Consider the following 25,126-nt stretch of genomic DNA (forward strand, 5'->3'; position numbering starts at 1 on the left):
TAATGTGATAAACACAGAACAGTGGTAAAAAATAGTATTAGTTCTACTTTTTGCTTTCTTCCCCCCCTGACTGAGGACACCAGCACACTAACAGCAGCTCCTGTGCAGTGGGAGAAATGGGAAATAGCTGTTCTCACTGTCACCATTCCCCTTAGATTCACAGGAATCAGGCACTGTGCCAGAAGGGAACTGGGGGGAAAAGGGAAGCAGAGTCTGGGCTCCTGGCTTCCATAAACTCCAACTGTAAACACCAAGTGAACTTCTTTACGACATCAACATGACTTAAGCTAATAAACAGTACCAATTCACGTAAGGGACACAGATCTGACAATAATCTCCCTCTGATCCTGACATTGGTTTATTTCTGTTTTCTTTTAATGACTTCTTCAGATTTTGCTTCTTTTGGTAGTATGCCAAAACACTGAAAAAAACCCCAGATTCAGTCAGAGCCTTTATTGTCTATGGTGGTATAAAAGCTGAGTTTTACACAGAAAATTTGAGTCAAGAATTACTTCCTGGCAAGCAAAAAGAGAAATGGGATGTCTGTTATGTATTCTTTCTGATAAGTATAATGCATGGCATATAAATTATTTGAATTATTATATTTTGCTCATTTTCTCACTAGTCTCTTTGTAGTTAGAGTATCCATTTACAAAAAATATTTCTTGTAATTGCAAATGCAACAGACATATTACTTGCAAATGCAAATGTTAATACTTATTTAAGTTAGCATTGTTATATTATAAAAATCTGTGTTTCTTTCATCTGCCTTCTTTCTTTCCATATTGCTGTCTCACTGCTGGATCAGTGCACACAGTAAACCACTGCCTCTGTTTTCTTTAATGTATCTGATCCCATACATTTATGGGCAGATGTTGATACGAGCTTATTCTGCTTCTACATTGACTCGCAAAAATTCCAGCAATTCCAAAAGTTTTACTCTTGACTTATAACAGCATTAACTGTACTCACACACTGACTCTGAGTTACGAGACATTCACTTGCAAATATTCATGTACTCATTCCTTACCAGCAATGTAATGCACATTAAAGCCTTGTTCCACATATCATAGTGTTTCCTTTACCTTGCATATACCTCTGTGTATAGAACTTGTGTCTATTTAGATGTAGCCATTTCCTTAAGCAAGTCACAAGAAATATTCAGCCATATACCCTTAGTGTCAAATGTAACTTTTAAGGGCTTAACACTAAGTATTGCATTAAGGACTCAATGAAAATAGAGTACTGATCATTTGAAACTTCAGATTTGTTATGATTTATGATTACAAGCAGAAAATGAACTTTACTCTGGGCAGTCTCTAAGAACCTATCAACTTCTATAGAAGAGAATTTTACCTATAAGTTTAAAACCCTTACTTGGTCACTTTGGGAAGTGAAAGTTGACAAAATAAGCATCACATATAATTGGTAGGTAATTTCATGTTATTTGTAAAAACACTACAAAATGAGCTGTGCTTCCAATTCAGCTACATAGAGTTTATGTCACAGTGTACAGTATTTTCAAAAGAAAAGGGTTTTATTTTTTTCACTTGTTTTCAAGACCTGTATCTTGTAATTGCTACTAGTGATGAGAAGTACTTAGAAGTCTTATTGAGATAGCTCAGCCTATTCTAGTACTGCAGAGCTGACCAAAACAGTTTGCAAATATCCTTTTTCTTTCACACTTAAATGCAATAGAAATACATGTATAATACAAAATGTTCCTTACTTCTAGTTCAGTGACATATCATTGACACAGCACTAGACTTTCACAGTTATCTGCATAGGTGTATTTCCTGGCAGGCAGAATCAAGTATAAGAATCTTGAAGCACCATCATCTCTAGAATGCAGCCTTTAATGGACTATACAAAGATGGTAAACAGTACCTAACAGTCCCAAAACTACTCTGAGAGCCACAAGAGAATTCTAAGAGGCTTTGGAGGATCTGTTGTGAGACAAAGATACTCTGTTAGTATCTATGTATGCCCCAGCGTTACCTATTGCCATTCCAAAATGGTTACTTCTTCCACCTGAACTTCAGCTTCCCTTTGCAGAGACCAGAATTGGAACAGCTCAGATGGTTCTGCCAAGCTCAGCGCTAATCCTGAGGGTTACTGTTTGCAATTTTACAGCTTACAAATTTTTGGCAACAGTGCCATACCTCTAGAAAGGATCTATAATTCAAAACATACAAGAGAAGCCAGGGGAACTTGAATAAGACCAACTGAGTGTACCCTCACAGCAGTGGACCGCCTGCCCCTCTAGACCCCGCCTGTAAATGGACCACCTGCCCCTCTAGACCTGGGTGGGTTATGGGTCTTGTGCAGAAGGAAGTTTTGCAACCTTTGGTAGCTTGGTCAAGCAAAGAGAGACTATACTGTGTTGGAAACAAACACCAACATTTTGGCTGAACTTCTTTGTCCTAGCTGTTGGGTTTTTTTGTGGAGAAGTTAATGACTTAGATTCCAACAGGAATATCTTTTCTCTGGAGGCCATCCAGTCAGATACTGTTAAAGGAGAAAGATATTTTTCATTGCTTTCTATTTTAAACTGGTTTTAATTGTGCTGCTTTCAAACCTACATACAACAGACAGCTAAATCCTCTGCCAGGCATGCAAAATAGTTAAGGAAGGAAAGAAGAAATTTGAATATTTTCACCATTGTTCTAAAGAGTAGAGTAACTCCTCCTCACTCAAGACAGGACCAACCCTGACATAATGGCAACAGCCCTGTTTGACGAACCCAGCAGCATTCAAACAAAATCCCATCATTTACTTTAAGAAGATTAAATATTGGCTAGAGTTGCAGCTTTCTAGATCAATAGATCCATTGTATTTAACCCAATGATTTTGATTGACTGAGTTTCCTTTAAGGAAGTTTAAACAATGGGAAAGAAAAGCAGCATATATTTCATGACTTAATTTCAAGTACCTTTTAAAAGTTCTTCTATTTCTTAGGACCCTATATAGCTTAATATTAATTAAAATTTAAAAATGGGAAGATAAATACCCATTATTTGATATGTAGGATGTTAAAAACCAAACAAACATAAAAATTATAAACACATCAACTGTGAAATGGAATTTGGATGGAAGCCAGTGGTCACATTAATTCCTGAGAAACAAACTAACTCAATTTTCAAGTTCATTGGGTTTGTCCTCTAGAGGGTGTCAGCTGAGCTGCATCATGGGAAGGACAAATGCTGTTTTCATTTATCAGGTCACAATATTATAATGTGCCTCCTGTTGTTCCTTGAAAGTTGAATTTCCCCCAGTGCAAATGACCTTGTTGGAGTACTTCTTGTGGAACTGAGATGCTGGATCATCTGCACAGAGGAGGGCTATGACAGTGCCTTCAACCTCCTCCTTGGAGTTGTCGGGGCCATCCTGGGTAGCCTCACAGTTATTTCTTTTATAGGAAGTATTTTAGTTAATAGTTCATGTTATGCATATTCAGTGCATCTCTGCTACTTACGAAGGAGATAAAAGAAATTAAACCAGGATTGTGAAAGGGGAAATAGAGCTAATTTCTACATTTTTTTGTAGTTCAGATCAGAGTTGTTTTTTTCTCTTAGCTTCTTTCTCTGATCTTTCAGAGTATATTTACTTATATTAAATTTCAAGTTGAATACAATTTTGACATGAAAAATCAAGGGGATTTAAATTTTCTGATGTTGATGACAAATATTTTTAGCCATTCCAAAATTGGATTTACCTGTAGATTAACTGGGGCTTTTTTCAAATAATACACCAAGGCTGCCCCTATCCCATTTGGCCAAGATAGTCAGATGCATAAGTTGGATGCAGGACAATTTTTCATAAGAACCAGCATAGTAGGTATGACCCAGCTTACTAAGGTGCCATTTTCAGAATTTTCCGTCAGGTTTTATCTCTCTCCTTTGATCCATCTTCTCCTTTCTTAATTGAAAAATGAGAGAGCAAAAATATCATTCATCTGTTGACAATGCAAATATTTGTTCCCAGCTTGTAGTGAAAGGGTCACCCAGAGGGAAAGAAAACCTCTAGCTTAGGTATTCGGGCTTTCTCCTGAGGAGCTGGAGGCCACGGGTCCTTTTGCCATAGACAACCCTATGGTGACATCTTTCCTATATAAAAGAAGGGGCTCAAAGGGGCTCAAATCTTTCTTCTCCCAGTGCCTTCTGTTCACTGGAATGTCATTGAGAGTTTGTTTGAGAAAGTCCTTCTGGCTTGAATATTAAGAACCCTCCTCAAAGACTCAATATATTTGTAAATTCCAGGGGGTGTATTTGTTAGTATACTTGGCATGTTTTGGAAATACCTATCTGCAAGAAAGTCAGGCTGGAGATATCTCACATGAAAATGCTAATGGCAAGTAGATATGAAATCGGTGTCAAGTCTCTCAGCCTTATTAATAATGAAGACATCCTAAAATAAAATTAGGTATATAGGGTTTTAAAAATATAAGTGGTCACAATTTTTAGACATCTCCAAAGGAATGGATTGTGGAGGATCTGAGTGTGTTAGTTTTGAATACAGGATGTTAAAGGGACAGAAAACTACCTGACCAGCTGAGGTCACTTGTTCTGTTCAGCCTGGAGATGAGGAGACTGACGAGAGACTCATGACAGTCCACAACTTCCTCATGAGGGGAAGAGGAGGAGCAGACACTGATGTCTTCTCTGATGGTGACCCGTGACAGACCCAAGGGAATGGCCTGAAATTGTGTCAGAGAGGTTTAGGTTGGATATTAACCCCCACAGGGTGGTTGGGCACTGGAACAGGCTCCCCAGGGAAGTGGTCACAGCACAAAGCCTGCCAGAGTTCAAGAAGCATTTGGACAATACTACGAGGCACATGGTGTAATTCTTGGGAATGATCCTGTGCAGGGCCAGGAGTTAGACTCAATGATCCTTGTGCATCCCTTCCAACTCAGCATATTCTGTGATTCTGTGAAGTAGCGATAGCCATCTTGGTGACCTTGTACTTATTATCATTAAATAACTTTTAGTGACTTTTTAACTCTTACAGTGTTTGTCCCACAAAAATTTCTTTTAAAATATCAGCAAGTTTCTTTAGTCATTTTGGAGATAAAACAGAACTGGTAGTATTAAACAGTAATTTGAATCAGAGAAATGAAAAAGTTTTGGACACATGGACTGAAACTCAGGTGGACCCTATTTTAAGAGAATGCCTTAATCACTAAAAGATATCATAAACATACTCATCCAAATGTTCAATTACTCTATGCAATTATCGACATTAAAACAAGTGAGAAATCATTTGCTTCCCTCTCTTCTCATAATTTATCAAGAACACTTTTGGAAACCACGGTTTTAAGATCCTTCAGATAGAGGAGAAAATTGAGTACGTGTCTCCCAAATGTGCTGGCTGACAGTATCTAAATGGCACACCAGGAAAAGAGCTGGCCTTCGTTTGCTCTGAGTTCGTATGAGTTCCCATCTTGTCACTGCTTGAAACCACGTATCTGAGCTAGTACAAACCTGATTATGTTCTCCTTGAACACTGAGTTATTTAATACAGAGAAAGATACCTTGGGATTGAATTAGAGGATTTCTAGAGGTCCCTTCCAACATCAGCTATTGTGAGATTCTTTGATTAAGCTACTTCCAGTAGTGTTGAGGAGGTGTAAGTGTCCACAGATGCCAAACTATAGAAGACCCAAGTGGGGTTGGAGGGTTTGCTTGGGACAAACTACTGTAGGCAGTCTTGAGCTCAGCCAGCAGGTCTTGGGGAACTCTGTTTCTGAGAACCTAAACCTCCTTATATTTGTACAGGATATAACATGTTAGAAGCTTCTTATTCAGCTAATTCCTGAAGGGAGATAGGTTTTATGCCTTAATTAACTCAGTTCAGGTTTTATGCTTATCAGTTCAAGGTTATTGTAGTCACACTAATTCTGGACTTTTTAATCTACCTTAGTTTTCTTTTGGGAACTTAAAAGATCTCAGTTTACCTTACAAGGTTTAACTGACTGTGTTATAAAAGTAAACATACATCTGCAAAGAGAGTACAGGCAGAACAGGTGACACTCTTAAAGATTCCTTTCAGATAAGGAAAACAACCCAAAACAGCAAATCCATGGGAGTCACTTTGGAGGCTGATTTCAATCTTCAGAGTTAAAGACTGAGAAAAAAAGAGGAAAAAATCCTATTTTAAATTCATTGGGGATGTTTCTTGTGAAAAAATTCACTCTTAAAATCTTGTAGATTAACATAAGATTCTACACACTTCTTCCAGAATATCGTGCACAGTTGGTTAAGGAAAGCTTACATACACAAAAATACTGCATTACTGACTTTGGCTAACAAGAAAATAGGAAAGAAGATCTTACTGTAAGTCATTTTGGCTCCCTGACAAGAAATTGTCTTTGAATTGTCTACCTCAAGAACAGATCAAAACATTAATCTGCAGTTACTTCCACAAGCATTCTGATTATATATACCTTTGAGAAATACAATCCAAAGTAGCTAACAGTATATAAAACCATGATTGATCTTAAGTTTGGTATTAAACCTCTTTGCAATCACTCAGTCCTCAAAATACATTACCTATATGAAGTTTTTGGCCTTATTTTTTTTTTACCTCTCTCCAGAGATTTTCAGACATTTTCTCCAGTAGATTTTCAGGCATTCAAGTTCCCTCAGTTTTAAGGTACTCCCATTATTACCTATATAGATGAAATGGTTATTGTCACACTGGCAGACAGAAATTTAATAATTTCATAGAAAATCAAGGAAGTTTGTTTTGAAAAAAAAGGGGAAAAAGTTAGTATTTTGGTAAAGGTATATTTAAATATCCATATGTTTATAAGATAGAGATATTTACCAGTGTTTTCTGTTAGATGGAGCCATTTTGAAAATCCTGTACTACAGGTTACTCTAAAGATTCCACTTCTTTCAACAGCAAAATTGTTTTATATTGCCTTTATTATCCAGAAGGGTAGAAACAAAAAAGAACTTCAGGAGTTTCAGTCCAATCCATATAGTGTTTTTCTACTGTTGCTTTGGATTTTTTGTTTGTTTGTTTTGTTTTTAAATCAGAATGTTTCCTTCTTTTCATACATAAGTTTCTTTGTGTAAATTCCCACCACTCACTGGGGAAAGTGTGTTTTCACATCATTCCTAGTGATAAAAAAATCACACTTGTTTGGTACACAATATTATAACTTTTCAAATCCTTCTTCTATCTCAAATACATCGAAATGTAGATACTACTGTCTTTATGTGGATGCAGAATTCTTTGACTTTCATTTATCTAAGAAGTTGTATGTTGGCACCAGATTCTTAGATATATAGAATGGTTCAATCTGTAAAGGACCATTAAAGATCATCTAGTTCCAAACCCTCTGCCATAGGCAAGGACATCTTCCACTAGACTGGCTTGCTCAGAGCTCCATCCAATCTGGCCTTGAAATTTCCAGGGGTGGGACAACTTCTCTGGGTGACCTGTTTCAGTGTCTCACCACTCTCATAATAAAAAACATCTACCTTATACACAAAGTAAATTGACATTCTCTCGATTTAAAGTCATTGCTCCTTGTCCCATCACTACAGGACTTGGCCAAAAGTCTTTCTTCATCTTTCTTATAAGTCTTCTTTATGTACTAAAAGGTTGTAAATATTTTCTCATTGTTCTTGAGAAAATATTTTTATTTTAAAAGGTAATGCCACTATTTTCAAATATGAGCACTCATAAATCATCAACCAGGCACAATAAAAACATGATGATGATAATAATGATGACAATGATGGTAGGTAGATGATGGTATATGATGATGGTTCCCATTAGAGTCTGTGAATATATCTGTAGGCTAATGAAAGATAATTCATAATAGCATGATTCTAAGAAGCAAGGCAGTAAGAAAGGTCTCTGTATAGGTGCCATGTCTAGTCCTATCTCATTAATAAGAAATTAGGAAACAGAAAACTGAATTATTTTCTGAATTACACCAGGGTAATTTACAGCTTAATTCTGTAGAGATGTTTTGGCTATACAAGACTGATCTGTACCCTCCAGGACTGAAACATGATGAATCTCCAGATTCACTGTGAGACTATCATGTTTAGAAATGCCTCGACATACCTTAAAATTCAAAACACAGTGTGATCTGTTAAGTGCCAAGGTGTTTGAAGACAGCAGTTTTAATACATGGCAATGTAGCATATGCATTGCATTATTAGGAAACAAATGTTAGTGGAAGCATGAAAGAAAAGAAATGGAAAGCAAATTTTCGGGTCAGAATTATTTAATACCATTGATCCAACACAAATACTTTGAAAATTACATCATCTCCAGACTTTCTTATCAGGAATTTCATTCCCATGGGTTCTTTCTCTTTCTCACTAGGTCCAAACTTTATTCAGTCTGGTTTATTTATGCTAGTTCCAATTTGTAAACAGCGCATTTCACAAGTGCCTTGTTTTTAATGAAATGTAGCAGTAGCATTTAATTGGAATTTAGATAAATGAGAATCTTTTGTGGAGTCCTTATAAAGAAAAAAACCGTGCCTGTAAAAAATATTAAGAGCTTCTTTGTTCTGTGCAAGGTGATTGTAATGGTCCTTTTAATAAATACTATAGAACCACCATATAACCATATTTGGTGTGGATTGGGAGGCACCTTTATAGATCATGTGGTTCCAACCCCCCTGCCATTGGCAAGGACATCTTCCACTAGAACAGGTTGTTTAGAGCTTCATCCAGCCTGCCCTTGTGTTCAAGACCTTGTGTTTCCAGGGGTGGGGCATCCACACAACTTTTCTGAGCAACTTGGTCCCATGTCTCACCACAAGTATGTATCAGCATATATTATAACTTGTAATGCTTCTGAAGTTTGAGACTATAAGCAACTATAGCACATTATGCACAAAAAGAAACAGTTCTTCCCCTCAAATATTTTTGGGCTAACTCAAACCAAGGAACTATTTAACTTCATTTTACACACAGAGCAGGTGACTTTTCCAAGGGCAAATCAGACATGCTAAAAGCAAGCAATAAAACCTGTCTCTTAAAACACCCTTTTCTGAGTACCCTCATAATAACCCACCCATCACTTCAATATGCCATTAACATTCAGTGTGCCATACACATGTTGGTTCAGATTGTAGTGGGATGTACTGCTAAATCCTACACAAATATTCTGTTCACTTAATCTGTTGGTAAGAGTCACAGCAAAGACCTTTCTGATGTTTTCAAAACATGAAGCAGGTGGAACAGGTGGTGTTGAAGGTGTTCTGGGTGAAGGAAGGGACTTGCTCAGGTTCACTGGAGCTGAGAAGATATTTAGTGATATATTTGGCTTGGTGTATTAAACAGAGTAGGAAATAGCAAGCTTGTTTATTTAATGCCAGTGGTTTGGGAAGCACCCTGACCACCAGGAACCTGACCTGAGTATACTTGGTCTCTCTTTACCAAGGAACCCCTATTAATGTAGATTCTCTGTGTCTTCATACTGTGTCGTCCCCAGGGCATGACTGGGTTTCTGTCCACTCTCCCAGGTATCCCAAGGATCTTATCTGTGGCCAGTATTTATTCTCAGAAGCTCTGGAAACAGTGTGACCTTTGACAGTAAGCAACATAATTTCTCTGACAGAGATACAGAAATTCATATTCCCCCAGGGCAAATTCCAGAACCTGTTACCAGCAAGAACTTATGATTTTACTTAGAGTACAATATTCTGTGACTGTGTACATACGAAAACCTGAACTTTTATCTAGTGTTTACTTAGCAAATAAAGACCTAATGGAGAGCCCATTGAAGTCAGTAGAAAGGATACTATTGCCTCTGGATCAGGCACTGAATTGCTCCAACACTGTCTGTTGTTAAGCATAAAGTATCTATTAAATGCTTTTTAAAATATTGTCCAAACATATAATTTTTTTTAAAATAATATTTTTTTTTACTTCTGTTCCAAAATTTAAAAATAGTTGGCTACAATATATCCCTCACTGGGAAGCACAATTTCATCAGTGACAAATAGGGACCAGTGATGGCAAACACTTGGTTCCTAACCTTAGAAAACCTTTCCTGAAATTGTTGTAACTCAGAGACTAAGAAGTGCGTGAATCTCTCTCCATCCAGGAAACAGCCTCATCCCTCTCACCACAGAGCATATGCTGCAAATGGGCATATGCAAAGGGGCAGACTCATGGTCTTGTTTCTGTAGACTGTTGCTAATCGATCTCAAGAAAAAAAAAGATTTTTCTGGAGTTAAAACCAGAATTATTCAAAGCAGCAGAACACCAGACTCAGATACAGAGCACTTTGTAGATTCCTAGTAAAGCATATTTCTGTTCATGCCTAGTTGGAAGGACACTGGTAATGTTCCCTAAAAAATAGAGGAGGCAAGGGGAGGGGAGGGGAGAGGAGACATTAGTTCTATATTACAGAATTGTAAAGTTGCATGGTAACTGTGTGAGATTATTTGTTTAAAGGTGGCTGTATAAATCTAAAAAACACCTTTTGCACATCACCCATGACATTTACAAATAGGTCTATGGTTCCACAGTTAGTTCAGCAGATTTTATTGCTACAAAAGTGAGAAAATATTGCTCTACTCCATTTGAATCTCATTCTCACATACCTCCTCTATCCTACCCCATCCTCCTTCTGTTTCCCTCAGTCCCACCTGTACCATCCTGCCCATATTCTATCTCTCTCACACATCTGGGCTGATTTAACTCATTGAAATGTCAGAAAGCTCTTCATTGTTTTCTTCTGGTCTTCGTTTTTGTTATTTCACTGAATTAAACTGATACAGAAGTGTATGACTAGTGCTGAAGCTGGCACAATGTTAGCAGCAGGAGTGTGTGGCCAGGAATAGGGTGGACAGAGAGACACAAAAGGGAAAAACAACCTGTTTTCAGCAGTAGTGAGCTGTCTGTGAATGCAGCAGTTTAGCAAGTGTTACCCAGCTGGTGGTAGAGCCTGTAGGCCTCAGCTTTACATAAAAAGAATAGTCCCTTGACTTTAGTAGTTTGCTTCTGTTAACACCTATTTAGCAGCTGTTTGCAGATAGGATAGGTGTACAAGAAGAAGTGTGGCTAACAGAGCTGCTTGGAGTATCTGCAGAAACTCTCAAAACCACTTCTTCAAGGGTGAACATATTCTTTAAGCTCAGCTCTATTCTTGGGTCATTCATAGAGAAACACAAGATGTTTGTATAGCTGCCCAGTGAAAAACTTGGCTGGCCTCCTTACTACTCCTTTCCTGGATGCTGCCCACCAAAGCACAGTGCAAATACATGAATAGTGAAGTGGCTATTCAGTCTGTAAGCTTGTAGGAGCATGTACTTATATGAATACAAACATTTTCTCCCAGTTTGGCAAATGAAAAAGGAATACATAATGAAAAATGGCATTTTAAAATCGAGATAAGTAACCTGAGACAACTTGTGAACATCAACTCAAGAGAGAGGCAAGCATGGAAAATTTTTACTTACATGTAGCTACATAAGGTCAGACTATACAGTTTACTTCAACTATCTACTGAGTGTAAAGTCTCCCTGTGTTTGTAGAGGATAGAGATATATGTGAACTGGGAAGGGGTTAGTGTAATACATAGTTTATTTATTTTGAGGTTTGTTCTTTGCGAAGGAATACAAAACAGTCCACTTCTATACAAAACAGGACAGGTTTTCATTTAAAGATCATAGGAAGAGGTAGTGAGTAAAATAGCCAAATGCAGAGACAGACAGAGATGTCTGGCTTTATCATCTGGAGACAGAGCAGGAAATACATTATTAAACATCACCATCTACTGGATGCGAGCAATTGTTCTTTACAAAGGAAATCAAAAGCTTCTACGCTGAATTAACTTGCCAGACAAGCCTTTGATTTCACAGATCTGATGCTGCTTGTAAAGTTATTGGCAAGTCAAGGTTTGTGGACCTTTTCAATACCAAGCTGGGAAAAGATTTTCAACATTATGAAAACAAAGAAAGTTCAGGGTGATATAATGTGGGCTGGGAAATTGCTAACCATGCAGAATGAGACCTTATAAAAAGAAGATGAGTATAGTCAGGCATGAGGAAAATAGCAACTTCCAGGTAATCAATTTGTTTTCTTGTGGTACTTTCGTGTAAATAAGCACATGTATTGCACATTGCTACATGGTTATCCCCCTGGGCAGTTCATGCTGACTGCAGTTGCATAGTTCTGAATATTAGCATTTTACTGCCTTGGCTGCACAGGTGAAGTTCAACCATATTTGCATGATTTTACAGCATCACGCTGGGAGTGGTTTTCACACAGCTTACTGAAGTCAAAAGGCACCAGTGCAGGTTGTACTGCCCTGCTTTAGCTGCTGGACTGGACTAGCTGGGCAATGAAGGATGTTCCTTCCCTTCCCCACTGTGAGCAGATGTTTCCAGCCCCACAGTAGAGGATGCCACTTGCCTTGCCTTGCCTCATGCATGTCACCTCTCTGATGCATTACATCTCTCTCCACCTCCTTTTCCTGCACGCATCAGAGAAGCCACAGCACTGAATGGCAGCTGCAGGTGATACAAGTATCCTTCTCTCTGGTAGGAAAAAATGTAAGGCTCCTTCTCTTTCTTTCCCTTTGCTTTCTCTAAGGTTTCACTCTAAGGTTTGCATTCACGAAACCAATGACTCGAGACACCAGAACTAAGGAAATTTTTAGAAAAATTATTTAGAAGAAGTTGCTGAGGTGTAAGTACATTGAGAAGGGCTCAGAAAGAAGCTGCGGTAAGAATGCAAAAGCAAAGAATCTTTCCTTATTAGTGAGTGATGATCTGAAGCCATCATTACAATTAATATATTAAAAGGAACAATTAAATAACTATTAGAAATAATAAATATAAATTATGGGGGATGTTTCAAAGCTGTGAGCCCTTAATTAATAGGTAGATACTTACCTATTCCTGGTTATACCCTTTCAGAAGGTGTTGCCAGTGACGGCATGAAATACAGGAGCTTTTAGCTAAGTGCACTGATTTTTTTTTCATTACTATTTTCAAGAGCAAGGTACTCTCAAAAAGTAAACACTGAGATGTGGAAAAGACCAAAATAAATGGGAAAGCTGTCTTGTTTGAATTGGTGGTGGTTAAAATTGTTTCTTGCAATGAATCAGGAAAACCCAGAAATGGAGCTTCCGAAGGAGCTAAACAGATCCATGCTATGTCAAAGCAGAGAGAATGACAAACACTGATATAACGAGAAATTACTTTATTATTTTCTTATAGAATAATGGTATATACCATACTGTACTGTTATTGTACTGTCAAGATATTTGGAAAGAAATAGGTGTTAGAACCTACCAAATAGTTCTGAGATCTACATCATGTCAGAGATTCCGTGTAGTTCATTTGTCTGAGGAGGATATGAAGTGAAATAGTTTCCAAGACTCAAGTAAATATCATGCAGTTACATAGGAACAGATAAATGACAAATTGTATTTCTATTGCTGCATTTATCTTCCAAATGTTTCACAGTTCAAAACAGAGAACCCCTCAAGTAGATTGTTGTTACTGGGTAGTCACACTGATAAATTAAAAAAACATTTTGTTTCAGTGTGCTGTGTTGGCAACAAGAAAAAGTAAGATGAAATGGTGCAATACCTGAATGCTGATATAAAAAATATTTCACATCTATATTACAGGAAAAAAATAATTCTCTTGTGCTACAGAGCACATGCATCTGATATTTACTCCAGACTGTGTAACAGAATCTGTTGAATTTTGGTGGCATTACACCATTACAAAATTCACCTAAAACTAAGCAAAGCTTCCTAGCCTTTTAGTACAGACAAGGAAGAGAAACAAATTTGTTGAGAAAATTACTTGTTCCACTGGGTAATGTGCCTGATATGAATTATCCCTGGGAGACATCTTTTCCACTAACTACAAATGGAGGCCGAAGTGAACAGATTAGACACAGAAAACTTACTCTGAGACAAAGTAAGGCAATTCTATCTGTCTGTCTGTCTGTCTATCTATCTATCTATCTATCTATCTATCTATCTAATCTATCTGCAATTCTTGAATAGAAAATTATAAAAAGCCAAACATATGTTTTAACACTTCTGCTTCATAATTAGATTTCACTCAGTATTGAGCAATATTGTTAGGATCACAATTGTCAGTGGACATACAACAAAATAATAATAAAAATTTCTAGGCACTAAAAATGCTGTAACATTCATGGTACTTATGGCTCCAGCTAGCCCAATTCTATAAGTGCCCTCTCCTTTCTGTCTTCCAAACACTGAAATTGTACATATGGGTGGAGTCTTGACTGCAGCAGCAGGGAGCTTAAACATGGGGTAGGATTGTCCACCTGTCAGAGCTTTTGGTGTCCCTCTTTTTCTTCAGCAGGATTCCAAATGGTTGTTTCCCAAGAGTGGAACCTAGCTGCCCCCTGGGCAGAACCAATCAGTTAATTCCCATGTCACTGAGGATCTTCTGGCATCATAGCAAAGGAGAATCCTGTTCTTAGGGAACATAAAGGTATATTTAGCTCCATAATACCAAAAGACAATATCACATTGAATTCTGCTCACAAAAGATTTGACAAAACCATTAGTAGCTGAGAGGTTTTATTATCCCATGGAAATACCGTGAATCAAACTCTGAAGTGCTCAGGCCAGCAAAACATCACAGAAAAGTCAGAGGGTCAAATGTGATTTTACCATAACTTCAAAACAAAGACCTTGCAACCAGAAGCTGAACTGTCACAGTGAGTTACACTAAGAATTGATGCACTGACATGGGCAGCTATGGACAGAGTCATATATACATCATCACTTAACAAAGTAAGACAGGGACATGGAAACAGTGAAGAAAAGTTTGATTAATCAGCAATTAAAGAAATATATTTTACACAGTGGAAGAAAGACTTGTAAGTATAAGAGTAGAAAGTTCAGGCTAAATGTCATCTTTGATTCTGAGACAGACTCTCACAGGTCTTCCTCATTTTTGAAGTCTCTCATTTATTACTTACAGTGAGGTTTTGGGCTTTTGGCAAATATGAGCACACTTGGGGTTTTGATAAATATGGATGTGATAGATGACAGGTAATAGCTGCTCTGATAACACATCTGTGGAGGAGTGGAAGTGGTCACTGCTACTTTGTAAGTTGGTGGGATCGATGGCTTGAGATGCAACAGAAGACTGGAAGAGAGTAGAAGAAAGAGCAGCTCTATGCAAGCTTCGTGTCTGTGACAGACCAGCAGTACTTGGTGGCTAGAAGAATGCCTCTCGATTCATGCAATACAACGTTTCAGGGCTGCTTGCTTCCACAAGCCCTAGTACAATTTCCCAGCTCTTATCTGGAGGAGCACAAGGCTCAAATTTGCTCAAATGAGAATATGTTAAAATAGTGGATGTTGCAGTGATCAGACTCATTCTCCATCCTACTGACAATTTTGTTCTCTGGAAAAAGCAGGGACCATCTTTCTGTGACTGTCTCCTGCCATCTCTCAGTCAGCATGCTGAAATGGACCAAAACAAAGACACACCTGCCAGATGAATGTGATTTGTTTGCACAAATAGAAGAGGTTTTTTTCCATCACCCACAAAACTACACTAGGAAGTAAGGAAATACTGACAGTGCCCACTACCAGCTCCTCCCAGTGGGCTTTCAGCTGTCAGAAGATTGCTCTAAGAGCAAAGCGCCCGTCTGTCACCACTTGCCCTCCCCCTGAGGGGTAGATGAGGAGAGCACCGGCGGCCCCCTTCGTCGCGGCGGAGCTCCCTGACACAAGCTGGAGCCTCCGCCGAGAGTTAATCATTAAATCCTCAGCAGATCCGCTCCTGGCCGGCTCCCCTGAACCTCCCTTCAGCCGTGCCCTGTCCACTTCTGGCCTGACTGAGCACCGCGGAGGGAGGGGAGGCGGGAGGCAGGGACAGAGACAAATCTCCGCTGTCTGCCGACAGCCACCTCCGCAGGCGTGGCCGTGTGTGCCCTCAGGGGAACCAGGCAAATACCCTGGAAGACGTCGTAGAACACACCTGTCCCTCGTCGCCTCCCTCGCATCGCCTCCTCCCCTTCACGTCGGCGCTTGGCCGACATCGCCTCCCGCCGAGGTGACAGAGCTCCGGCCCATGTCTCAGCCGGCGACCCCCGCACCCTGAGACCACCGGCGCCACCGCGCCAGCCCCGTCCCGTCCGGCCCCGTACCCGTCCCCTCCCGCCGCCCATGGGGCAGAGGAGGGGCCGGTGAGGAGCATGGCCAAGGGACCGGAGCAGGAGGACGCCTTCCTGCACCTCCCGGCCACGCAGGCGGTGCCCGCCGCCGCGCAGGAGGAGTGCTACGAGGGGCTGCTGGGGCCAGCCTTGCTTCCCTGCGCCCAGGAGGGGCTGCCGAAGCCAGCGCTGCCCGCCGGCATCAAGGCAGGTGAGAGCCCGGACAGGGCGGGCGCGGACAGCCGTGGCCAGGTGCTCGGGGTCCGGCGGGGGCGGCAGCCGAGGCTGTCCCCTCGGCCAGCGGCGGGCAGGGCGGCAGGAGGGAGGGGGCGGCGTGAGGCCGGACCATAACGATGGCTGTGGGTTTCTTTTCTTGTCGACCCCGGCTCTCAGAAACACACCTCAGCAGCGAAACCTTCTCCTCGGAAGAAGAGGATGCCGAATCTCGCGACGGTGCGCTGACAGCCGCCGACCAGAGTCCCTCCGCGAAGAAGAGCATCACACAGATCATGAAGGACAAGAAGAAGCAGACGCAGCTCACCCTGCAATGGTAGGGCTCTGGTGGAGAGCCCCCACTGCCCGCCCCGGCCCCGGGACCGGCTGTGGCGGAGCCTCCGCGCTCGGAGCCGCCGGCGGCCACGGGCTCGGCCGCTCGGCCGCTACCCCGCGGCTGCAGCCCCGAGCCGTCAAGACTCAAAGGGACGTTTCTCTAACAGCTGAACCGGCAAGGAGGGTGACATGTCACAGTTCTTTCACAATTATTTGTCGTTTGTGGGGTGTTTGGTTAGTTGATTTGGGGGTGGTTTTGTTTTGTGGGTTTTGTTTGTTGTGTTTTTTTTTCCCGATAAGCCTCATCTACAAATATTAGTCCATTCATCCCTAAATTTCTGACTTTTGAAATTATTATAGATTTGTCAGTTAACAGAAGTCTCTCTCAAATTCTCAGAGTATATGGCTATCAATGAAATAAATAAATAAAATGGAGTAATGAAACATTACTCAAGAGCTACATTTCTGAATGGCTGCCTTTATTATTCTTGAAGGCTATGACAGTTAAATTTTGACTGCCTTATAATGTATTTGTTATATATTATATTCTACCACCTATGGAAGCTCTAAGTTTACTTCATTTTATCTGGCAAAAAAGTTAACCAAATAGGAGGTCAAATCCGCAGACATTAATTGATAAATGTTTCTATTAAAGTGCACTTAAAGGTAGGGAGGAGTGCTGTTGTATGAAATGGGAACTTAATTACCAAATGCAGACTGTAAATAAAGACTTTTTCCCTTTCTAATTGAAAAATTAGACTAATCCAAATTATTCATTTTCTTGATCTAGTCTACATCAGACTTCTGAGCTTAAATAACTGTCTAGTGAGTCAGTGCAAAAGTATTCAGTATACAGTGTTTATTACACAGTATTTTCATACAGATTTGTGTAATTTGAAAAATAAATTTATTGCACATCATCCCAGGAGAAGTGAATAATATAAAATGATAAAGAAAAACCCCAACAGGACAGCAGTGAAATACCCAAGGGTTCCACTCAAATTAAGACAGGCAGATTTTTCTTAGATTTTTAAAATTTTACTTTAATGACAGTTTCTTGGGACTTGTATTCTGTAAATTTATTGTGAAGCTACATAAAAATGCACTTCCTCCAGAAAAGCCTGTTCTTTCTTTTTTTTTCCAGCATGGTTTACTCAAGAGGCAGTTTCAGGTCCAGAGTAGAAATTAAAAAGCAAAATGAGGAAGAAAAGAGACATTAGCTCAGGTGTTAAGGATACAGTGGGACAGAAAATGTAAGTCAAGGTCCCTGCTCTTAAGTCCTTTCAATGAGCAGACTTAAACCCATGCCTTCATAGTTTGTTAGTGCTCTGTATTTTCAAAGCAAGGCTGGCTCTTAGGTGATGATAATTATTTATAAAAAGCAAAAAAGTTCAGACATTGAAAAAGACTCATTGAGAAAGGAACTTACCTCCCGGATTTCCACATTCTGCAACTAATCTAAGCACCAAGTGTAGAGTCAGTCTGTAGTGTCTGTCTTGTTCAGCATGAAACTGACCTGTGTGCTCTGATGGAATTCTTCAGTAAAATTAAAAAAAGAACAACAACAAGAAGATAGCAGTACCAATAAAAAAGGAAAACACAAGGAGAAACAGCATGTTGCTTCTTGCTCTGGCAGTTTCTTTCTCTACACAGGCTGGAAGAAAACTACATTGTCTGCGAAGGAGTTTGTTTACCAAGATGCATCCTTTATGCACATTATTTAGACTTCTGCAGAAAAGAGAAGTTGGAACCTGCCTGTGCTGCAACTTTTGGGAAGGTAACAAATAAATACCTTCATAATTTTTTAGATTAATTGTTTTGTAGAATCACAATTTAGTACACTTATGTCAAAATTCCTCTGAAATTCACATGTTTTCTGTTGCCAAGTCGATAGAATCAGGCTCACTACAAGTACACTGTTTCATATGAAGGGATTTCATAGCATCACCTTTAGTAGACTGAAGCTGCAATTCCCTTTGATTTATTGTTATTTCTTACAAGAAAAAAAGAGGCCTCCTATCTGAGTGCTTCGCCTCCCTGCTCCCCTCCTTTTTGTTGATGACATTAGTAGTTTCTTTCCACAAAAACAGATCTGACATGGAAGACACAATTATACTGAAGGCAGTGTAAAGTGAGATGTGACAGTAGAAGCAATACTAGAATGGAAATAAAAATTAATAACACAAAGAGCACCTGAATGAAAAATTGTTGATTCAACAATTTCTACTCTTCCCTACATTTAATCCTGAAATAATTTACTGAAAGGGAGATGTGAACTCTCCAAATTACATCCTGAGTATTTAGTGAAACAGGAAACCTAAAATGTTTCAAGGATCATCTTTTTTAAACACTGCTGATCTGTATGTAATGGTTCATACATAGCAAATTGCATTAATTTAATTGAATAATAACAGTGGATAAAAAATCCAGTTTATAAAATGTGCCCTTCCTATTTTTTCCTTTTGAATTAGATATACTGAGAAATTGTATGTCTAAATTTCATTACAGTTTCAGAATAAATAAGAAAGACAATAGCTTTCTACTTAAACATTGTTTTGTCAGTGATCTGTTAGCTGTGTCTATTAGATCTACTTCTATTATTGAATTAATTTTTCAGATCACAATTTTCAAATAAAAATCTATTTATTTCCAGTTGTTTGTCCTTGAAAACAAAATAGCATGAGGGCAGTTGTACTTTAGAAATTTGAATTAAACAGGTTTCTGGTAAACAAAACTAGATTTTAACATGTAAAGGTGAAAACAGAAAGGGAGAACAATTGGGAAGACTGGAGATACACAGTAAGATGGGCAAGAATGGAAGAAACCCTGCAGTGTGAAACATGCTTAATCGTTTATGTTTTGCCCTAACTGTCACAAACATTCATTCATGAACAACCTTAGACCATACATTTACACTACGATTTTTCTATGAGCAGACTGCTAAGAAAGTATACCAGTGTTAAAAATTAATACAGTTATTTTCTCCTTAGACCATTCGTCAGAAATTCCCTCTCCTTACCACAAGGCGGCTTGGAACAAGGGGCCATTCAAAGTAAGGCACAATTACCTGTGTATCCGCTTATAGAACACATTTTAGGAATGACATGTATTTCCATATCTCCTGAGTAAATACTAATCGGGATAAATAATAATTATTCAGATGATATGCTGCAAGTGATAATTTTCATGTACATTAAACTGATACTCAGACTCAAGTGTTTGAATTTCAAAACATTGCTGCAGGCATAATTTCTAAAATTAAATTGATTAAGCTTCTAAGTCTTGTAATTGTATTGATGGATCCATGCATTTGTTACAAATATATGCCTAAATCTTAGATATAAAAACATTATTTAATACATATATCCTTTTTATAGCTGTTCAGATTTCTAAAAATAGTGATTTTATTTCCCTTTCATGAGCCTAACAACTTTCACTGTGTTCTGTATGTAACAATATGGATTCACTTAAATGCACTACAAAAAACCATTGTTTTAAATTGATAAGAAGGTATATGTCTGTTCTTTGTTGTGGGCATCTTATAAACTCTGAAAAGTACACAACCTATAGTGCAGTAATTTAGTAAGTAATATATCCAATTAGTCTGTGTATTTGATCTGTGGAATACCATGTTGTAAGAATAGATCACAGAAAATTCTTTATCACCTGTGGTGAAGTTTTTATTAGTTCTTTTGTGGCATGCTTTTGGCCATGATAATGTTAGTGTAAATCTGTTGTGAACAGTAGTAAATGCATCACCTCACATCCATTTTGCTAATGAATAAGATAGAGAACCAAAATAAAAATAGAAATAGAAGAAACTCAGACATTCCGTTTGTTCAAGAAAACTTAATTTTTAACTACTTAGCCTTGAAAGACAAAGTTACTCAACTCCTTCAGTAGTTCATAAGCAAAACTCAAAGCAATGGGAGACTGATAAGAAAAAAACCTACAAGATTGGTTTTCCTAAGTGCTTTGTAATATATTAGAATTATCTGAAAGATATGAGTTTTTTTCTTTCATAATTCTGGAGGGTTTTTACACGCTGTTGTACTTGATTGTCCTCCTGCCTTAGAAATACAAGGAATACATAGTTGATTTCACCTTGGCTTTGCTGAAGAATGTATTTGAGATGTCATTTGTGAATTTCAGATGTTGTTGCAGAAAAAAGAAGGTGGGGAACAATTTAAATTCCAAATTTTTACCAAGATGCTCTATTTTTTTAGTATGTCTCAAGTATTTATCTTGTATAACCATTAATAAAAATAAATTCCAAAGGAAATAAAGCCTACATAGAACATTTTTTATTTGACAGAGGACAGTTCTTGCACAGTTTCTCTCACAGAGTTACAAATTTGTAATCCATTGATCTTTTTAGGAGATAGCACACAGTCTGCATTGTATGGAGGAAAACTGGAACTAAAGTTCATTTCTCTATTTGTAGATGACCTATAGATGCTGAATATAGGAGTTTTGAGGAGAGCAGCTGTTAGAAAGGTTATTTATTGGGGGAAAAGAGGGATTTTATTTATTGTCTGCTATGGTGAAATTAAATTATGCTTACAAGCATAAAATGATGTAGACATGGACATAGTTTTACTGCTGGTGTTGGGTTTAGTGTTTAACATTTAAAGAGATCTGGCATTCACAATCTGTGCAGGAATATTTGACAACCTACTAATTCATCAATATCTTGCTAAATTCTTACTCAGGTTCATAACCAAACATATTTGGAAAACCACCTACAAGTTATGTCAAATGAGATAATACAAGGGAAAAGTCTCTCACATCCTCATTATATGTTTGTTCTGACATACCTAATTGATAAAGAAGATTCAATCAGGATATAAACTTCCAAAATGTATCATGTCCCTACATAATTTAAGCACAGCAAGTCAACTTCTATTAAGTAAAAAAGTATGTTTCAAATGGGTATCTAGCTAAAAAATTAATTGTGTTGGGACAACAGTCACTATATTCCCTTTTTCTGTAAGACATTTAACACTATTAGTGTAGAAGTAACTCATGCCCAACCTTTCTCCAGCAGATTCCATATCCCTACTGACCTTGTTGGTATTATGTGCCATATTTTCATGTGGATTAACTGTGCTTGAACAATTTCTTTAAAGGGATGAGGCATCAGCAGGTTTTGTTTGAACATCTGGAACCTGTTTCTCCTCATTTTTTTTATCAGGGTTTTCCTCGGAGACTTTTCCTCTGCCATTCTTATTTCCACTAGGATACATTTACATTGATCTTGCCGTGCTAAAAAGAACCTCACAAAAGGCACAAATGACAAAATCTCCAGTTCAGAAACTGAATACAGCAGCTTGTAGTCATAGAGAAGTGGCAGTATAAATCACAGAGTCATAGGAGCATAGAGTGATAGAATGGTTTGGGTTGAAAGGAACCTTAAAGACCAGCTAGTTCCAACCTCCCTGCCATGGACAGGGACATCTTCCACTAGACCAGGTTGCTCAAAGCCCCATTCAACCTGGCCTTGAACAATTTCAGGGATGGGGCATCCACAACTGCTTTGAGCAACTGTGGCAGTGCCTCACCATCCTCACAGAAAGAATTTCTTCTAATGCCTATGCTAAACCTACCCTCTCTCAGTTTCTCAGTCTCTGATTATCTGTTTTTCTATCTCTGGTGTTGTGGACCATATCCCACTTAGAATCACAGACTCACTGAGGAGCAAATTAATTTCTGATTTCACCAGATGGCAGTTTGTCACACAAATATAATTTACAGAAATATTTTCACTACATTAATAAGCAAGTTAAAGGACAGATTATCGGTTTTGGGAAATTACTAGTTACCCTATTTTATGTCAGCATGGACTCTAAGTATTAGAAGCTGTTTCTGGTTATGGGACTGGTGAGAGAGTTCTTACTAGTGGTTCAGTAATATTTTTAAAGTGTAGTAGTTTAGTTATATTGTATGATTTCTGCCACTGCTATCATTATTACCATATAATGCTAGTAGGAGCAGTACTAGTACTATTCCTGACCGTGACGTTTCATATGGCAGTATTGTCTAGAAACTCTGATCATTGTCCAGGACTTTGCTGAGTCAGGTGCTGCAAAAGCATGAAAGGGAAAAGACAATTCTTCAACAATGGAATTGTTGTTCTTATATCACAAAGAAAAGTTAATGCCTCAGGAAAAAAGTACTTTACTCGACACTGCATGCATACAGAGTAACCTATTGGTAGAGCCTGATTGTGATCAGATGAAAGCAAAGAACATTAGTTCTCTTTTCCATCTTGAAGGTGACAGAATTTTTTTTTCTCCCAGACTGAAACAAGGCCAAGCTCTTCCTAACATTCTCATGAGCATGAATTGGATTTGAGAAAGAGCTCCTGCTCTGTTGCTGTTCTAAGGTGTGAGATACAAAAATGTTGCTCCTCTGATCCCATTTGTCACCTCTGGGCAAAGCAGAAACTTAAAACTGGGTCTAATGATTCCTAGAATTCAAATCAGAGTGTCTCTTTCTCTGTGTTTACATCCAACAATCCATTTAGTGTCAATACTAAAACACTCATTTAAACATTTGGCCAAGAAGGTACAACACATTGGACAAAAGTTTTTTAACAAAGTTCATTCATCTCTCATGCCCATGCTAATCAATCTATATTGCTGAATGTAAAGTAAATTTTCTATATTCCTGCTCAGTGGAAGAAGACCCAGCACCACACATACTGCAAACCACTCTCTCAGATGGGTATTTCATAAGCAACAGTTCTCTGTACAGCAGGTCCTGTATACACTTTTTTTGCATAGGTAGTGTTGAATATACTGCTCAATCCATACACACAGAAGACTGTTTGAGCTCAAGTTACAATTTAATTTCTTTGTAGACTTTGATCAATGATGAATCTTAGCTTTTATCCATCATGTCTGAAAACTATTATCTTATTTATTAGGAGTGATTTAGTGGGTTAATAAAACTGATATAGCAGCTGTCCCTGTGATAACAACTTATTGCAAGTCCCTGAACAGCTTAAGCCTATCATTTCGTTATCAGCTGTCATTTGTGTCAGTGTATGCCAAAATCAGGACTACAAGTTGCGTAGGAACATATGTTACAACAAACCACTGAAAATAAAAGAGAAAAGTAGTTCATCTTGTTTTATAAAATGTTTGTTTCAAAAATTGAGAGCAAGTTCCTTATGGTGACTGGTAACATTTTATTAATTATATAATAGAAATACAAATAGTAAAATATATATTCACTGTACATACACATAAAAATATGCACATAAACAGACAGAAAGAAGGCATTTGAAGATGTAGGTTAAAGATATCAGTGTGTCTGGGACTGGTATACTACTCTCAGCTGGGAGCCCAAAATAAGCTATTCAACTGATGACTTTGACCTGTAAGAGAATAATAATCTTCATGCTCTATTACTCTATGAGGTATGCCAGACAGAGCTCGAACAGTAAGATTATATTATTTTTAATTGTTTCTGTCACGACTGGAAAGCTGTATTTTTTAGGACTGAAAATTCAACTATTCAAATTGCTGAAGAAAGTCAGAATGGTAACTGCTGTGCCTTTAATGTACACGGAATATGTGTGGAAAATATTTATGCCTTACATAACAGAATGTCTCAGTGCTAAATTCTGATATTTTGGGGCAGTCCAGCAGGAACAACTCTATTGCCTACCACTATAAACCTGAGAATCTAAAGCACACAACAGTCCCTTTTTTAGCCCAAATATATCAATATTGGATTAGATGTTGAATCATCTAGGTATCAAAACCTAACTTTGCAAGGAAGCAATGGTTTTCCTTGGCTCTGGACCAGTCCAACTTTAGCAGGAAGGAATGTCAAATTTATAGTGGAAGTGTAGTTTTACTTTAAGAATTTAAAATATGGTATGTGATTGAGTTGTATATTTTCAATACCTCTTGTGCCACATCTAAAATTACTTAATTTTCACGAAAGAATTAAAAATGTTCATGCCTTTAACATTTCTATCAGAACTCTGTCAAATATTAGGGATTTCTATATCCAGGTCTTTAGCCTGAGTTTAATACTCGTAAACCAAAAATAGTGGATGAATACCTTCAAGATTTAACTCACAACATAGGTGACACAGTACTGTATATGAACTGGAGGACACCAGTATAGTACTGTGACATTTAATGAAAGGTCCCATTGGTGTCCTAAACCACTCTGAAGTGTCAGTTTGATTTGATCAGTCTGACTTTAATGGAGGAAAAGGGAACTGTTATAATCATATGGTCCTATGTCTGAGCTTTTGACTGTTAACAGGTATTTAATAATTGTTGGTTCATCACATCATCTTTCCTCTGAAAAGTACACTTACAAGGAGAGAAAACTAACAGTAAAGAAAGAGGTGAGAAATTTTTGGCTTTTCTAGGGATTGACAGGTGCCACAGCAATATAGCACTGTT

General features: G+C 38.3%; 1 protein-coding gene across 1 annotated transcript in view; it reads left to right on the forward strand.

Annotated features, from left to right (window-relative positions):
- The first annotated feature begins 16,190 nt into the window (after positions 1 to 16,190).
- RFX6 (regulatory factor X6) overlaps positions 16,191 to 25,126 on the forward strand; it is a 33,567-nt gene continuing 24,631 nt past the window's right edge. The window contains exons 1-4 of the mRNA XM_071547881.1: positions 16,191 to 16,359; positions 16,542 to 16,698; positions 18,351 to 18,474; positions 19,688 to 19,749. Of these exons, the coding sequence (XP_071403982.1) occupies positions 16,191 to 16,359; positions 16,542 to 16,698; positions 18,351 to 18,474; positions 19,688 to 19,749 (512 nt within the window). The remainder of the gene's footprint in view (positions 16,360 to 16,541; positions 16,699 to 18,350; positions 18,475 to 19,687; positions 19,750 to 25,126) is intronic.

Source organism: Pithys albifrons, chromosome 2 (assembly GCF_047495875.1).
Source record: "Pithys albifrons albifrons isolate INPA30051 chromosome 2, PitAlb_v1, whole genome shotgun sequence".
Taxonomy (NCBI): domain Eukaryota; kingdom Metazoa; phylum Chordata; class Aves; order Passeriformes; family Thamnophilidae; genus Pithys; species Pithys albifrons.